General features: G+C 42.4%; 2 protein-coding genes across 22 annotated transcripts in view; one reads left to right on the top strand and one right to left on the bottom strand.

Moving 5' to 3' along the window:
• Nucleotides 1-15161, bottom strand: part of LOC148054794 (uncharacterized) — a 97164-nt gene extending 82003 nt beyond the window's left edge. For 13 of the 21 annotated variants that reach the window (XM_087763739.1, XM_087763729.1, XM_087763732.1 and 10 more), the window contains exons 1-3: nt 14302-15161; nt 13070-13155; nt 3896-4059 (exon numbers count right to left, since the gene is read on the bottom strand). In XM_087763739.1, coding sequence (XP_087619865.1) covers nt 13127-13155; nt 14302-14803 — 531 coding nt within the window. In that variant the 5' untranslated portion in view covers nt 14804-15161 and the 3' untranslated portion in view covers nt 3896-4059; nt 13070-13126. Of the gene's footprint in view, nt 1; nt 2452-3895; nt 4060-10225; nt 11143-11973; nt 12032-12870; nt 13156-13800; nt 14090-14301 lie in introns of those variants that run through there. The other 8 variants (XM_087763736.1, XR_015706150.1, XR_015706149.1 and 5 more) reach the window with 8 other exon arrangements.
• The window catches only part of CSGALNACT2 (chondroitin sulfate N-acetylgalactosaminyltransferase 2), a 34032-nt gene continuing 29830 nt past the window's right edge, over nt 14131-18332 (top strand). Inside the window, exon 1 of the mRNA XM_087763725.1 lies at nt 14131-14239. The gene's annotated coding sequence lies outside the window, so the exon portion shown is untranslated. The remainder of the gene's footprint in view (nt 14240-18332) is intronic.

Below are 18332 nucleotides of genomic sequence, written 5' to 3'. Positions count from 1 at the left end.
AGACATCTATGAAAAAAGGAGAGAAAAATGGCACTTGTGGTAACTTTTTGCTTTGTCCAGTCCTTTCACTAGATTTTATGTCTGTAAATGGGAATTCTTTATTTGCCATGAGCAATCAAGGCATCAAGATTTTTGTTTATTTTTTATTCTTCCTTAAATTAAGAATTTCTTTTTATCGGCTATTTTCAGCAACAGTATTCAACTGGGAGATGTGAAGTGCCCAGTTTCTAGCCTGAAAAGCCCTGCGACAACATTGCTGTACAGTAGGTGAGTGAGATAGTAAGTGATGCTGAAATAATGAGTGGATGCAGAAAGCACTGTATTTTAGACGTCAAGCGTGAGTCAATGTTGTTTCAACCATTAATTCCTGTGAAGAATTTCACTAATAGTTATTGTCACCTATGTTACCGGGCATAGATTTTGCATATAAAACACATACACAGTTCATAATTATAGTCACCAAACACAATTACCTGCATTAAGTGCAGCTTAATTAATAATTTCTAACAAGCGTTTCCTAATCCAGCTAATTTTGACTCCCTTCCTGCTCATGAATGTTGGTAAGAAATAGATTATTACTTTCAAGTATTCATTCATAATATGAAAGCTTCTTATGTCTTCTGTGTACGCTATTTTTGTAAATATTTCCCTTGAAGTGTTTCCTGCTTGTTCTGTGTTGCCATTAGTCAGAATGGTGACAAGCTTGTTTCAGTTCCCCATTAGAGAGTAAATGTACTTCCCATGTGGGGAAAAAAGTGATACTGCAGATGATTATTTCCACCAGTGCCAGAAATGCTTACACACTTGGCTGCCCTGAGGAAAGTGAATCTGAAGGGAACAAATGACTCACCTAAATGTACAGGTTGGAGGGAATAACTTTCTAAAAATTTCTGCCAGCATTTTCTAAATATCTGCAGAGATGACATGGTTTACCTGGTCTGTGCTTTGAGTTGTGACAGATGGGGGAGAGGGTGAATCTCATGTGTCCTTCTAGTCATTACAGCAGCACAAAGAAGTTACTGTAATACTCATTTCTACAAACTTTTCCGAGGTATGATACTCAGAAAATCTACTGTGAGGTTGCAGATTTTAATCTGCAGACATTAGCCTATTTCCTGTAACAGAAATTTTAAAAAATCTTGTCCCATGAATATGAGGTACATAATATTTAAATTGTGGTTTTATCTACAATTTGTTATGCAAAATATGCATGAATCTCTATGGTACGCTCAACTGGACCTGTTTTAAGTAATTCTCAAAAATATACAGTAAAAGCAAGTTTCTATTCCTTAATGTTTTATAATCAATCTTATATGAATAATACAAGCCTCAAAATATATCTAAAAAGGGTATTTCTACTGTAACTTTTGAAAGTTCAAAAAAAATTACTTACAATTTTGAAGTGCTTTGTTTCAAAACCCAGCCCACCTAAAAGCCCTGTGTCTCTCACTGCAGCTACAATGGTAAATTTGTAACAGAATACTAGAGATGACGTTCAGCAGCACCAGCTCCTAGATAGCACCTGGCAATGTTCCCCATAAACAAGGTGCACATTGTCCACAGTGAGATGAATGGTTTGACTTTTTCAGCCTAAGCTATCTTTCTGAAAAAGGAACCCTATGATTCCCTAAAGATGTATTAAAAGTATGTAAAATTTTAGTAGGAAAACCTAAGCTGTTCAGGTCCACTGCATCTAACTTCATCTAATTTAAGTAGCCACTCTGAAGTTAGCGGGATCATTCGTGAATAAATTATTCATAAACATTTGCTGGTCTAAAATCAAATATCCCAATAGTCTGCTAGCAAAAGTACAAAAGATATTACCAAAATGTGGACAAAGTAGCAATAGCCTGGGTCTACCCATCCCTACCACAATATTGTAAATGTCTATCTAGAAGCAGTACTTAGAAGCAGGTGCTAGACACTAGAAGACAGGTAAACACAAATATATCTCTAATGTATATCTAGAAGAGACAGTGAATGAAATATTTTTTGGTATTTATCAAGTTCTTCAGTAAAGATGAGTTGTTCATGTAAGCTGCATTTCATATTTGTTTCTCATTTCTAATTCTCTGGGACAGCAACCTGCGTCTTCCAGCTATGACAGAGATATATATGCTCTTAATGCATTTTGAGAAGATGTTTTGAGAATAGTTCCTCTCTTTTCATGGTGTGTTTTCTGGTTTTACCTGGCTTTATACAGGGTTACGTGGTATCTTAACACAACAAATTTCTTGCTAAAAATGTATTTCTTTGAGCTGTTATGAAAGTTCATTTTGCTTATAACGTTCTGAAATTAAGTAAAAAAGTTTTGCCTGAGTACAGACAAGTACACCTTCCCTTAAGCTCATCTGAAATAATTCACTCCGTGCTTTGGGCTAATAAGGTACATTTCATAATAATCCAACTTCATCTCATCTGGAAGCTGCTTCATATGGATTACAGGCCAATCTGAAATGGTATGAACAATTTAAGAGCACTGCAGTTGTACTGTACATGTCAAGAAATAACTTTCCAAGCTTCTCTATTAGAAAAGAGAATGAAAGGAAAGTGTGTTCATCTCCAAAGTAGTTAAAAAAGTTAGTAAGTTTTGAAATCAATGACAATGTAACGATTGTTGTCATAAGGTATCAGACCGAGAGTCTGATTCTATCCTTGCTGATATAAGCAAATATGTATTAACCTACAAGATAACTGGTTTAAGTGCATTTTTACCTTGCCACAAGAAAAAGCTTTCCATTTAATCAGCTAAGCACAGACGTTTGTAGAGGTTCAAACTATTACACTGATAGCAAGTAATGTGCATATTTTGAATAAATAGTGATGTTTACAGTAGGTGTTTCTGTTTGTTTTGGTTTTTTTTATTGGCTCCCAAATATAAAAACGGATTGGGTTTTCACAAGGCACTCAGCTTTGACCTAGGTCACCTCCCTGATAAACCCCTGTTGATTTTAATGGAGAGAAAGTATAGCCAATGGGCAAATCTTGACCCAAAATATCAACATAAAAAGATGTTTATTTTACCACAATATTGATGTAGTGGAAAGGGCCACTAGTTGCATGGTCAGAATTACTGAATATGTCTGCATAGATACAGTGCTTTAAAACGTGAGTAGGGTATGAAGGTAGAAGCAGTCACTGTTCCTGCCTAGTGTGTAGTTAAGGGGCAGGTCTAATCAGCCTGGTACCTGCAGAAGTCCCCATGGGAAGTTAGGTTAGCCCAGCATTTTGTGTAAATTTCCTCTTATATTTACAAGACAACATGCAAGTAAAGCATACAGTTAGAGACTTGGGGGGCGGGGGGGGCAGCTGATATATCAGCTTCATTTTCTCACCCTCCCTGTAAGAGATTGTTATTAACAGAACTAGATATTATGATTATTTCTTAACTTCAGAAATTTGTTGGCATGTCCCAAAAAAGAAATAGAGGTCCCCTGCTGGAAAGCATGTCCATTTTAGCAGGACTAGGTTTTTATGTATTTCATTATCTCCTCTAAGTGGAGGACAGAAGAGAATGTAAACCAACACATCTAGGGCCTTAGTTTTAGAATTATGCTTGCAAAATGATTTAATACTGCAGGGACATATGATTTTAATCTTTCACAACACTGGTGCCAAAAGTAGTTGTGGAGTTACTACACACCACACTAGCACTACATCTGTTGGACAAGGAGTCAACAGATGACTGCAAAGAGCAGATATGTGTGGTCTCTTTCTTCTCTGCTCTAACCCCACTATTCCCTTACTCCCCATTTGATATGATTGGGTAGGAACATGGATTTGCCCACAGGAGACTTTTCCATATGCTGAAGTCTGCAGGAGGGAGAGAAGGATTTGAGATGGTGAGGAGACGGGGACCCCTTCTATTCATATTCTGCAGGATGGGATTCCCTACCTTCTCACTCTTGAAGCTTGTGAACGGACAAGCTGCTGACCAGACAGAGCTGGCAGAAGACAAATGTCTCCCGGGCACAGGCCACGCAGAAGGTATCATGTGAGGGCTCGCAGGGAGGCTCGCCGGGAAGCGCAGGTCTAGTCTCACATTCACATTCATAAACCCTGCAATGTAACAAAAGCAATCTGAAGTTAAAGAACGGAGGTTCGCTTTAAAAGTATAGTCCCGATCTGAACTGCAAAGTTAATGTACATGTACCCCCTGACATTAGGAGAGGGCTGGCACCTAATAAACATAGCGTGGTTTGTGATTGTATACACCCAGAGCTGTGAGGTTGTATGAAAAGAGAAAGTTATCCTTACATCCGTGGGGTTGTAGCTAACACATCTCCTCCCACAGAAAGCCGTAGCTGTTAAAACCCCTTGGCACTTCTGACGCTGGGTTCTCACTGTTAACCAATCTGTTTGTATGATTCTCTCTAAATGTGCAATTATCACTAGCCAAAAACATTGGGATTTTTAGTTTCAACAAATTCCCAGCAACAAAAGGAAGGTTTAGAAATGCCAGAATAAACCTGCATCTTTAGGGGCTTCAGAGATGTGTGTTCAGATGCAAACGAAGCAAGTTTGGAGCACATACGCATTTCCCTAAGTTTTTCCCTTATGCTGGTAGGTATCTCGTTTAGAACAACTCAAGAAACTTTGGACTGCCAAACTTGAATTTTTCAGCCCATGATATGCCACAGATTTGAATTCCTGTAGAAACTCAGCCTAGATCTGGATATCAATCAAATGCTGCAATTTCTAGTCTGATTTTTCTGCATTCCGCAGGTCACAGAAGTACTTGTTCAAGCCCTTATATAATTTTTCAGCTGTTCAGGGCTTTGCCCCCTGACATGATCGTAGTTGAAAGAGTTTGATGTGAGCACTGATTTTCATTTGCAACGTGTGCCGTTTTCATAGCTAGCTGCCAATGCAATTTCCTGTCTGAATTTACTATGCTTAAGGATGGAAGTATTTTAAATTTTTTAATAAAACTAAATCAAATGAACCTGTATTATAAGCATTTGGTTTGCTAAGAATCTTGCTTGCCTATATTTAAGGTTATTTTTGGGAAAAAAAATAACAATTCCACTTCCTCTCTCAGATTTTGTGAAGAAGTAAGCTATAGCCCAATGCAAATCAATGAAACAGTAGGACACACTGATCCTACTTGTTTACCAAATTGCTACCAATAACAAGAATGTTATCCATTTATTCAAGAGTATTTTGCAGAAAAGGAAGAGATTTGGAGTAACTTCATTACAACCTTACACCTGTTGGGAAGGAAAATGTCAAAAGGGTGGAATCCCAAGTAAGCGGTAGCTGATGTGACAGACGAGGAGGCTGCTCAAGAGGGCTGCCCTCGTTCCTTGAGAAAGCTGGTAATGGGGTCATCTTCTTAAGATGGTTGAAAAGTTTGGAAGAGCATTGTAAAGACTGAGATGTGGGAAAAGCCTCTGAAAATATCCAGGAGATAAATACCAGATTTATGGTATATTTTTTTTAATGTGTATGCAGCTTCAAGAATCAGCCAGCAAGAAGCAAGCAGAATCCACTGCTCTCCAAGATAGTTTTTGTCTGGTCAGGACTGTCTGTGATTGATTTGATAGCAGAAGACAAGAATGATTCTTTCTGCTACAGAGTATAAATAATTGAGAAAGATTTTAGCCTTGAGTCAGGAAATCATTCAAACACTTAATTGGTTTTCCTGTGCAGAGAGGCTTTCTGAACAGTGGCCTGGTCCAGAGACAGCAAATAGAAAGGCATTAAGTTTATGCTCATTATAATGATTTTTATTTTAAAACATGACAGTTGGAAGTCTCACCCGGTGTTGCTCTTCCAGGATCATTTGTTAAAATGAACTGTGACAATTTGTTAAATACTGAGCAGAAACAGATGATGTGAGTTTTTTTAAAAACACTGCTGAGAATATTTTAATTTATACTGAAAGACATTTATCACCATTTTTACATGCACAAAGATAAAGTAAGCAATCAAATTGGATTGCAACAAGTTGTCATCAGAGACAACTTTTTAACCAAACAGAAATCATGTTTATTGAATCATTTTGACTTGCTTAACTTGAGCCTCCATTATGGTTTACTAATGTTACGAAATGTGAAATGAATGTTTTGAAACGCCAGGCCTTAAACTAGAGATTACTTATAATAGTTACCATTTCAAATGATAATCATATATTTCTTAGGCAACGCACACCAGAACACCATTCATGGTATTAGACCTTGAAATGCAGTAAGATGAATAGCACATATTCTATTTATTGCTATAAAAGGCATCAAACATACAGCAAAGACCTTGTCATACAAGATTGGAAGACAGCTCAGGGGAGCAGAGGGAGAAGATACAGCACTGTACCTTGCACACCGACCCTGTAATCCACATTACAACAGAAAGCGCACAGAAATATGGCACCCCCCTCAGCAATTAAGCAGCACCTCCTTACGTGTCATAGGTAAACAAGAGTCCCTAGCTAATCTGGATACCGGAGTTACATTAAAAACTGAGATTAGAGCTCTTACCCTACTTGCTTATTGCACGCAGTGCCTTGGTGGCTCCCCGTCCCCAGCATTACATTCGCTGTGCCCCGACCTCCCTCTGCAGCAGGGAGGTTGCTGCTGGCCTGGGAAGCTGGGGCAGAAAGTTGTGCCGGTTCATGCCGGGCTGCTGCTGGCAGATACCCATCCCAGGCAAGGGACGGCCAAGGACCCCTTCCTTTTGGCACCACCCGGGTTTTCCCCATGTAAATGGCCTACGCGCAGATGCACAAGCAAGCACCACCCTAATGGTCAGTTCTGCCTCGCGTCTCGTTATTAGCTGGAGGATTCAGGGCATGCTGCTTGTCTTTAGCCCGGGTCTTGCCAAACCTTACAGCCAGCCTGTACTAGTTGCAGCTATCAAGCAGCAGGCTTGTGAGTGAGAGATCGAAAGTGTAGACATTCGCCCCACACAAACATACACAAAATGATCAGCAGCCTGTTAGCATTCATAGGTTAAGCCATTTTTTTAGCCTGTTATACATGGCCGAATTTTATAAGCCAGTCTGCATTTGTAATGACGATCCTCATGTTTTGAGTACGCTTCAGTAACTTTAACACAGCCTGCACACAGTTTCTACGATGCTTGCATTGCAGAAACAGTCAATTTTAAAAACTTTTTATCTCTGTCCTTATCCTGTCATAAATACGATTTGTTTTTTTAAAATAGTACAAATTGTTGCTTGTCTAGCACAGCCAAAGAACTGGTAACTGACATTCTTGAAATTTAAATTAAAGAGGGAAAAAAAATGGAATATATATATATATATGTATAAAACCATTCAATTCCTTCTAGTAAATACTTCTGAACCTGATATTCCTTAATTTAAATGGGGCACAGTGCCAGATCACGTTTTTGTCATTCTAGTTTTAAAAATAGGAGCAGGAAAGGAGAAGCAGGAACAAATTTTCCTTGCTCTTGAAGAGAAGTGGGAATAAATTCAAGTGAATTTTAAAGCATCTTGCTATTCAGCTGTCCTATGATTGCATTTCTAATATAAAATCTTGCTTTGAAATAATTTGATTTGGAGCTCCATTTTACTACAGATGTGAGCCATTGCAAGATTCTTATTAGTAAAGCTTTTTCTTAACAAAGATAAAACAATTGTTACAAGTCAAAAATTAAAGAGGAGCTTGTGAGACCGTTAGGAAGGTAGTGCAGTGACGTTCGATCCTGACTTTGTAAATCAGTTCATCTTTACCAATTGGTTTTACAATGATAATAGTGAAGTCTCAACAGCACGCTTTAACACATTTCTCGAAAATCAGCTGCTGTTTTTATGCACCACAGGAACAGATGCCAATTTCCAGGAAAATCTAAACACTGTATTTTCAACTGCTCAATTGAGGTGTGGTATTTTTTTCTGGTTGTCTGTTGATATTTTATGGTACCCAGGAGGGTTCCCTCTTGAGGAGGGAACAGTGTACCTCCTACCTTCCTTTAGCCCTGTCTTAGACTGTTTCAACACTGTGAGAATTTTTCAGTCCGTGACAGTAAAGTACTACTAATAAAATCAAAGTCGTAATGTGATTTTATTATTATTTCCATGTGATTTTATGGGAGGAATAGTTTACAAATATGGAAAATGTTGCACTTAAAAACGTTTTAATGATGTATATGCAACAATGAGTGGTACCAGAAACAAGAGAAACAAACATTTTATGAACTGACTGGAGTTTGGACTCAAAGGGAGAGAGACGTTTTTTGGGCAGTGAGAGACAAGCCCTTAGCTAACACTGGCGACAAAAACCCCAAAACTGGAGCGGAGTAGACAGATACTGCCGAAAATGGGCCAGCACAGTACAGAAAATGAACACGAGAAGTTTCTTTGTCTCTGGTCCTGTCTGTTGTACAAAGAAATGACCACCAACTCTGTACTAACTGTTTGCTAATCTGTCAGTACGGATGATCATCTCTGTACTACAGCTTTGTCTTTATTTTGTGTGGAAGGTGGTGGTGGTTTTTTTGACTGCTGGACAGGCCCAGCGGGTACAACAGGTTATGCAGGAAGGCATATTAAATACTGATATACTGAATATGTTGTATAAAACATGAAGCATCTCAGATTAAGGAAGCCCAAATATTTCCCTCTATAAAGATACTGTATTTAATGTAGATATTTATCTGAATAACTTGAGCTTTGGTGCATGAGGTTTTCAAGTACAAAACGGAAACCCAACCAGATAACCAACCAAAAGTCCTTGATAATTTATACTGTTATCTTCTCAGACAAGGAGTGCTCATGAAAGATTGTTTGGCTTAAATCTCGTATATAGAATGATCTAACTTATTTGTCTTTCTGCATCCTAGACAGTGAAATCTACAGTTTAAAAAGTAATTTAATAGGATTGATTTTAAATCTATTACTGTACAGTTTTAACAGGTTACTGTTCTGCAATACTGGAGAAGAAAAAAAAACGGAATGTGTCATTTTTGGTATGTTTTGCATAATGTTGAGTTCTCTAGTCAAAGTCCTCCTAATTTGTTTTCCATTCTAGGTACAGGATACAGCTGCTTGGCCTTTATTTCAGAGCTGCTTTATAGTCAACATATTTGTGACAAAATTGTCTTCTCATTTTAGAAAAATGCCTAAAGCGCTTCTTGGTGTCATTAGACAGAAGCTATATAGTAAAGGTGTCTTGGAATAGTCAAAAATAAACCAATACAGAATTCCAGCACTAAATAAGTGGGTTACTTTCCATACATGTTGTTACTGGTTAGTCTGGTATGATACCCTGGTGCAGTTGCAAGTGAGCAGTGGAGCCCTGGGCATACAACCCATTGTGCCTGCCAGAAAAAATAAGGCCATGTGGCCAGGAAAAATGATCAGCTACCACTGCAGAATATTGCCTGCTGCTCCCAGCTGGAGGAGGGAGCAGAGCCCAGGCACTTAACGCAGCTCCCTGCAATTCCCCTTCTGCGTTCCTGTTCCTCTGCGGCACAAACCAAAGTGATGCCCGTACTTCTTGTACAGTAGTGTTTCTGGGATCCATCTGCTACCATCAAAGAGCTCAGCAAACACTTGTTGCTAATGGCGACTATATATTGATTTCAAAAAGGAAAAGTTATTTTAAGAGACTGCATCCAAACAATTCTGATATATCCTTCCATACACTTTTCCAGATGCCAATACCATTGATAAAGTTAAACTAAATGATCACTATTCAAAGAAAAAACAAGTGGACTAAGCATTTTTGTTACCAGAAGAAAGCTTTTTCAGATAGTAGATAAAATTAAATCTTATTTACATTCACTTACAGCTGTGATTGTATTGATTATCTTTTCCGATAAGGAGCATCTTCTGTTTTCATGAATGAGTATAAAAATCACTGAGTCTGCTTTAACGTATGAAAGGACTCCATATAAATTTAAAGTCAGTTGATACTGTGGTTGATACAGTATCAACTGTACAGACTGTTTTCTAACAGGAATTTCTGAAAGGAAGTAATTTAGCAACTGTGATCCCAAAACAGCAGGAAAAAAACAATCTATAGCCGTTAATTTCCCAAACATTATATAAATTATATGCTTCTGGGTCCAAAATTTAGTACATTATAATACCAAAGAACTAGCATTTATTTGATACCAAACCACTACATAAATAAATGCAGTCCTTCAACATTCAAAGATGTAGAGGCCAAAAGTCTATGCATTGCCAAAATCAAAATGTCGCTACAATGCAAAATAAAGGGAACAGTAACAATAAATATAGGAAGATTACTGTGTGGTAGAGTTGCCCTGGTGCGTTGGTAAAAAGTAAGTTTATATATGCACTGTCTCTCCTAAACCTATCGTAAGTCAAGAGGTTATCTGAGCCTCTAAAGCAGCGAAGTAAAATATCCAGACCTTCCAAGCACCTTTAATACTCATCGCAGATACCCCACGGTAACGATAAGACAGTAATGGTGTCCTTTTTACATTGGGAGGTACACACAAAGGGAGCCCTAGGTTAGCCTTCCGGTGACCCGGCTGATGCTCACGCTACAGCGTTGTCAGCAGAGCCCGAGGTCGAGGTCAGCATTCCCCAAGCCAGACATAAGTTAATTCTACTGTAGCGCACCACCTCTCCCATGATCCCTTATTTCACAGCCCAAAGCAACAAGATGTATTTGGACAGGACCAGTGACAAAGGGTTACGGAATATAATTTACAATAAAAGCTCAAAATGATGATTTTAAGGGAAGAAGATATAAATCCAGATGATTAAAATACTGCAGGATGGTTTATTTCAAGCTATTAAAAATTCATTATACTTTTGGTTGTGTTGTTCAATATCTGTTAGGAATAATTTGCAACAATTAAAACAAGGATAAAGAAAGCGGCTTCACATGGGATTGTGTTGGAATTGTGCCATCAGTCAGGCTGAGCTGTGGTATTTGACAAAAAGCCCTGTGTCAAGGCAAACTAATGACTATTGTTTAGCAATTAAAGCTCTGAATTTTCAGGCAAAATAACAGACCATTTTTCTTATTCCACATACACATTTCATTTCGGCTCAAGAGGATAAGAGAACAAAAATATCCACTGTTGCTTTTTTTTCTTTTCTCCTTTGGTCTCATTTACATTACTCCTTCACTTCGGCGTCATGTTCTCAGATGAGCTCCTCTCTCTTTTTTTCTATTGTTTCTTCCCTTCCAGCCCACACGTATGCTTAAAAAAAAGGGCAAGAAAAAAAAGGAAAAGAAAAAAAACAAAAACCACTAGAGGCTGGAGCTAATGCAGTTCTGGAAAACTCTTCTTTTTCGAATCAGCTTTTGCCAGCTACTTCCTTTCCCCTAACTGTACCAATTTGAGAACAGCATTTACCAAAATTTAGCAAAATATTTTTACAGTCTGTTCCTATGTCTCTAAAATAATCATCCTATCATAATATTTTAATAAAATTTAAAGCTGTGTCACCTATATATATATATATACACACTTATTGCTTTCAGATGCTAGGAGGTCTGCAAAGATGAACTGTGTCTTAAAACACAGACATTTGCTAAATGTTTTATTGCCTGCTTTATTCACAAACAAACCAGGAATTCCTCTGTAGGCCTGTAAGACTAACACTAAATAGGAACTACAACATCTGTCAGCATAAGTATAGGTCTGAGTTACAAAGGAATGTCTGATCTTGGAATAGCTCATTCTGATAGAAGAGTCAGGAAGTGACACACATCATCACTGCAAAAACATCGCTTTTCCTGTCGTGGTAGACCTCTTATACAGAGATGACTATGAATACCCAAGCTGTTATTACTAGAGTTTAAGAAACCCATTCTTCTTTCCTTCTCTCAATCTGAAAAAAAGAAAATAATATTTCTTGAAGGGACGGAACTCTGGTAAATAGAGGAAACTGGCACTTAAAGAAGAAGAAAAAGTATTCTGTGTACAGTCTCCTGTAAGGCACTGTAGAGGTCTCCCCACATAGTGGCAGCTAGCTCTTGTGCAGAAAAGCGGTACCTGGGAAGCCTGAAGGACAATATTCAGAGTCTGGCCGCTCTCTGTAGATGAACCAGTGGGTGATGCAGGGTTGTCAGAGTTCGTTTGAGATCTACATTGTAGCATTAGTTAATGAAATCAGTAATTTCAGTTATTTCTATTCTGTTACCTTCTTCTACTTCCAAATAATATTATGTCTACAGAACACTGCAGTCTCCAGTATCAGTAAAATAACATGGGTGTCTAGTAAACTTCTACCCATTTACCAGAACACAGAAGACAAGCAGGAGCTGAGTGGGTACTCAACAGTCATCTGTAATATGCAACACTGAAACTTCGAGTGAGGTTAGGTTTAAAATAGTAGCATATTTACATACTGTTTAAAAAAAAGAATGAACCCACGTTTATCTAGTTTCAGGAGCGCATACGTGAAAATCTAAAACCTTCTGATAACTCTCTTCTCCACGAGCCTCTTCAAATATATTTTTGATGGGCACCTAACTTTGACGATCCAGCCTCATGACAAGCTTCAAAGAATGGGAAACTGCCCGCATGGATGGCTGGTCGCACCAGCCAAGTGTGCTTTCCCTGTTTGTTAATGAACCAGAGCAGTGAAGTGGAGCCTGACAGCAAAGAGGGTTCCCAGTCCATCTGGAAAAACCCTGTCTATTTAAAATCACTCTTTCTTTAAGGTATTCCCTGGAAAGACCTTTGTTGTCTGAGGGCTTGAAATCTAGACTGAACGGACCAGGTCCTTGGACACCCAGCTCCCTCCCAGGCTGTGCAGTGTAGCCATTTATGAACAAACGGGTTTCCATCTGCCTGAAGACAAAGGGCTGCTCCGTGCTAAACGGGGTGCAGACCTCGACAGAGCAGTATCGTGACAGAGGAGGCAGCCTCTGCTGCTGAGACCACCGGGGGGCTCCACTCTGGAAAGCACTTAGTGCTTACCTTTCAGGCAGGGGAGCAGTCACAGGCAAACCAGCAGAGTGATGTCAAGTCGGGGGTGCAGGTCTTTACAGAATAAGCCTTCACTTGCTTTTGAGTGCATATGACTCCGGTTTTGATGAGCGGGGCCAGAAACGTTTGATATATAGTTATGAAAGAACGTTACTACCTCACCCGCTTCCTGAGCTGTTCTTGGCCTTACCCTTTTCAGCAGTTATAGGCCACCCTTCATGCAGACGGCTGAAAAGTGCACGAGATCCTAAGCCGGGCTTCCTTTCAAGTCAAGCCCTGCAGAAAAAAAAAATAATATAATGAAACGTTCTTCTGGAAAAACAGAACTGTAAATAAATATTTGGGTAAGTAGAAAATAATTATTAGTAAATTCTGCTTGTTGTAGACCCTGCGTCTCCAGCATAAAGGCTACATCACAGATCTATGGTTTTGTTAACAGTGGGAACCTCGGCATCGCCGTGCTGCTGCGGGACCTCTGCTAGCCGTCGGTCTCCACGGCTGGCACAGCAGCGTCTGCCGTCCGTACTTGCGTAGTGGCGTGGTCGTGCCCAGAGAGGAGCAGAAGCACGCCGCGCCAGAGGGTAAGGCACAGCCGGCCGGGCCGAACAGCTGTGCGAGGCGGAGGGTGGCAGGGCCAAGGCAGCGCAGGGCAAGCAGGGCCCTCAGCAGGGCCCTCAGCAGGGCGGCCGCCTCCCGCCGCGGCGCGGCACAGCGCGGTGCGTTACGTGCGGGGCAGTGGCCATCACGGGGATGCTGAGGGCCCCGCGGCCAGCGCCAGCCGGGAGAGGCCCCGCGCCGGCCAGGCAGCGCTCGCCCGTGGGCCTGGGGTCGGGTGCGCCCTTCCTCCCCCCGCGCCCACGGAGACGGGCCCCGGTCTGCGCGCGTTACGTGCGGCCTCGGGCGCTGCCGTGAGGAACGAACCTGCCCGGAGGAGCGCTCCGCGGCAGATCCGCGCGTGGCTTGCTGCCGGCCGCACGCGGGGGCATTTTTGACACGCCTAACGCCAGCGCCCAGCCACGGACCCCTCGCCTTTCCAGGGCGCACCAGAGCCCAGCGCGCCGTCAGCCTCGGGATGTGTGGAGGACGGCCCCTCCCTGCCGCCGCGCTAACGGCCGCGCGGCGGCGGCCCCGCCGGGCCTCCCCCCGCGGGCCGCCGCCACCCGCGGGGAGAGGGCGCTCCCACAGCGCGGCGGCCGTCGCCGGCGGCGCCCGGCGCGGCGCGGTACGGTCCCGCCCCGCCCCGGAGGCGGTGGGGGGCGGTGGGTGCCGTCCCCTTTAAGGGCCGCGGCGGAGGCGCCCCGCCCGCTCATTTCCTAGCGCACAGGAAGTGGGGCCGCGGCTCCGCGGCGGGGCCCGCGCGGTGAGTACGGCCGCCCCGCGCCCCTCCGCCGCCTCCCCCCCGCCGGCTCCTCGTTCCCTCACCCGCCCGCCGAGGGGGCTGGCCCGCGGCCGCCTCCCTGCCGCCGGGGGAAGGTGCCGAGCAGCGCCCCGGGAGCCGCCCGCCCGGCGGGTAGCGGCATCGCGGCGCGTCCGTCGCCGTCCCCCGGCCGGGAGCGGGTCGGGCCGCGCTGGGCAGCGCGGGGCGTGTGGCGGGGCTGAGGGCGGCCCGAGCTGAGCGGGCGGGCGGGCGGAGGGGAGAGGCGGTGCCCGCCCTCGGGCCGGCCGGCGGTGCCCGCTCGGCGGCGGGGTGAGCGGATGGGGCCGCGGGCGGGGAGCGCTCCGCGTGGCGGGGGCCGCGCCAGCCCCGTTCGCCGTTTGTCTTGGCGCTGCCTCCGCGATGGAAGGCACCGCTCCTCCTCCTCACGGCTGCGGGGCCGCTGTATCGACCAGCCTTAGACGTGCCGGGGAGCGCGGCTGCGGAGACGCGCGTATCTGGAGGCAGCGCTGGAGATGCAGTGAGGTTTAACGCCTCCGGAGAAAGCATCGTTGCTCACCTCCCCCGTCTCCCTGCGACCGGGCGTAGTCGGCGGTAGTGCAAAGCTGTATGGTCAGAATGCCCTCGCCCTCTCTCACTGCATGGGCTGCTTGGGGACTGGGTTTTTAACTTGCTCAAACCGCTAGAAACCCCAATTCTTTCCACCAGCACCCCTCCCAGCCCCCCCAAAATAGAGGACATGATGACAGGAGGGCACTTAATTATTTTCAGTGGGATATTTAGACTTGTTTAACTAATGGTTTACATCTCCTGCTTTTTGTCAGCCAGCTCAGTAAATTCTGTGCTCTTGTAAACTGTGAAAGTTGGAATGCTTTGGTGTTGAACATCAAAAATAAAATTGTATGGTTGTTACCAGTCTATTAATCTTGAAACTGACTCATTTATAGGAGGAATACTAAAGCAGAAAGGGAGGGGTTGCAATTTGCAGGACAGTTTTTAAAGCTGAGTATAAACTTGGTACTAATGTTTTCAGTGAAGTATAATCCAGATCTGCTTAATTAACATTTACTTTGTTCTGTGGTTTTCTAGTGGGTTTTTTTTTTTCTTCAAGTCCCTCTATCAGGTGGAAATTGAGACACTGATCTTTTCTGCTAAGCTTGTAGATGGTGGATAAGGCCTAAGTGTATTCTATTGCTCGGAAGAGCTGCAAAAAAGTGTGAGGTTGTCTTAGCACAGAGTGACTATCCCTCAAGCTAAGGTCATGTAGTAAAAACTCTTTTTTTTCTTCTTTTTTTTTTTTTTTTTTTTTTGTCTTGGAAACTGTAAGTGCCAGGGCCCGTGAATAAGACGGTTTCTTCTGTTCCAGCTTGCACTAGCTGAAAGTTCCTATCCTACTTCAGTGTGTTTGAAGGAAACTTCTGGCTTCCCTTTGTTTATTAGCTAGATAGTGAGTCCCCAAACACCGTCAAAGACAGGAGCTTGGAAGTATTCCCAGTAGCTGTCAGTGGAGGCAGATGTGTTTTGCGGACGGGGTGTTAGCTATGGGCCTCAGTTATACCCTGAGGCTTTTATTGGGAGACTCCTGCCAGAAAGTCCTTATTGTAAGCATCAGGAGACCCACACTGAGTGTTGCTACAGCACCACTGTCCTAAAACATCAGTAAGCTGAGAATGGAAGGAAGAAAAATGATTTTGAAGTACAGGACTGTACGGCACAAATAGAAATTATTTAGCTTGTCTGTTCCTGGGAGAAACCCATGAAAACTTAAGTGTGATTAAGGTCAGTTGATTGTGAATAGTTCTTTCCATTCTTGATCCCATGACTTTGTTTTGGTGTCTTCCTTAGGCTTAAAGGGGGAAGGGGAGAAAAAAAAAGAAAAAAAAAACCAAACAAAAAACCAAAACCCAAACCTATCATTAAGGCTGCTGCATCATGGCAGAAGTTGCACCAAGTTATTCTTTAATTTGAATTCTTTGCTTTTAAGTTCCAGCCCCGGGATATGGGTCTTCCCAAGTCAGTGAGAAACATCATCTGAGGGCATAGTTAAATGATAAGTAGCTGTGGTCTGTTGCCAAGAAAACCCACAAGCATATCTGGCACAACAATTTCTACCCCTGCACCACAGTTTGCTACTTTCACACTTGCCAGAAGTGTTCTGTGGACCTCTTTGTAAAAAGGATCGCCAGAATGACCTGAACTTTTAAAAGAGAGAAAACTGAACTTGGGGGAGGGAAGGGTATGAGGAATATGAGGCCAGGTTTTTTTGCAGGAAAAAAAAATTGCACAATACTTCTCAACTCTGAAACAATCTGCTGTTATGAAGCAAGCTTCATGACTTGCAGTATTTTATCTTTCAATAATGCTGATGCAGAATCATGGAGGTGGGATGAAACTCAGGCTTTCGATAAGGACTTGGGTGGCACTGGAACTGATAATGCTTGGCTTTCAGTTAGCTCATTTGTCTTCTACCCTCTTAGAGGACCAGCCCTCCAGAATAAAAGTATGGGAAGAGACCATAAAAATCTTGCTTCTGGAAAAATAAAATAGCAAATAGACAGGGATTTCAAGCACAAGACTTTATTTAAAAAAAAAAAAAAAGTCTTTAAAAAAGAGTTCTCAAAGGGCACAATGGAAAGAAGATGTTTCAGGAGCATAATAGCTTTTACAAAAAAGAAAAAAATACTGTGCTTTATCTGTGCAACTAGTTATGTTCTTGCAAGCTTAGTGCTGGAAATGGGAAACTGAGATCATGACTCACAAGATGTTCATAAAGAAATATAATGCTTTTTTAAGGGAATGGGAATATAGTTTTACTTCTGAGTTACAGCCACAGCTTGTAAGAAGAATTTGCAGAAGGGCACTTCTCACCGTCTGCCAGAACAGTTTCATTTTGAATGATGATTAGAAAAGCCCAACACTTCCATTAATATTGTTGTTTATTAGAAAAATCTGTAAGTGTACAATGACTTTAATACTCTTAGTTTCTTTTTTATGAAACTCTTTTGGAGAAGAAAAATAAAAAAACACCACATTTCTGAAGGCACGGACAGTACTGCAAGTTGCAGCCCTCCTTGTCAGGAGAGTCTTCTGATGCAAAAGCAGTGGGACAGGATACTGTCTGAGGCCTTTTTTAGGTGCAGCTAGCTGCTGCTTTCATCTAAGCCTGTTTAAAAATCTTTATAGTAAGGCTGCAGGTATCTTGCGTATACCTAAAAATGTCGACAGGCGGGTTAGACAGCTTAATAGTTCTTGGGTAATTTATACCTTGTTGTGTGTCTAATCTAAGTTGGTGATTCTGGTGGTCACTGCTAGCTGACAAATTTTCTTTTAAAAAGTAAGAGTAACTAGGTAATCATTGCAAGCTATATGTAATAACTAAACATCACAGGTTCAAGGGGAAAGGAAAATAAACTTTTTTTCCTAATCCTGGAAGATTTTGCTGCATGTGAAAATACGGCACACTAAAATACCTGTGAGAATACTTGTACTCTTTCTATGCGGGCACTAGGCTGGCCATACTGCTTCTCTCTTGGGTACGGTAGGGCTGGCAGGAGATGCTTGCTCCATGCTTATTTCAGAGTGGAGTATGGTGGGAAGAATATCTTTGAATGATCTCTGCTTTAGCATACCTGTTTTTAAAGGCTTTTCCCATTCACAAGCCAAATGCTCTAAAACTCTTATTAGGGAGCTGATAAATCTGGCAAGCTGTTGCCTGTGCTGTAAGTGCAAATGTGAGTGTTGGAAAGAGCATCAATGGAGCATCAGTGTTTCAAAGCAAAGTTCAGATTATCCAAATATGACTTGAGGCGAGGAAGCTATTGTGTGAGGAAATCTTGCACGTATTTTTTTTTTAATCTAACCGTTTCCTGCCATTCTCAATCATCTCCAACTGTAATCAAAAATAACTATAGTGATTGGCCTGTTTACTCATGAGCGTCTGCCTGCAGTACAGGTGCCTTCCAGCTCTGTGCTGCTCTTGGGTCTAATCGCTTCCTTTAGTCCCCCGCTGTGGTCCTGCGGAGTTCTTGCTCTGGGCCCCGTCTGCTGCCTGGCCTTCGGTGCCGGCTGGGCAAGTCTC

The sequence above is a fragment of the Nipponia nippon genome, unplaced genomic scaffold (genome assembly GCF_047370975.1).
Source record: "Nipponia nippon isolate SJK-2023a ecotype South Korea unplaced genomic scaffold, ASM4737097v1 scaffold_3, whole genome shotgun sequence".
Taxonomy (NCBI): domain Eukaryota; kingdom Metazoa; phylum Chordata; class Aves; order Pelecaniformes; family Threskiornithidae; genus Nipponia; species Nipponia nippon.
The sequence above is the reverse complement of the archived record's forward strand: the minus strand, read 5'-3'. Positions and strand labels throughout refer to the sequence as shown.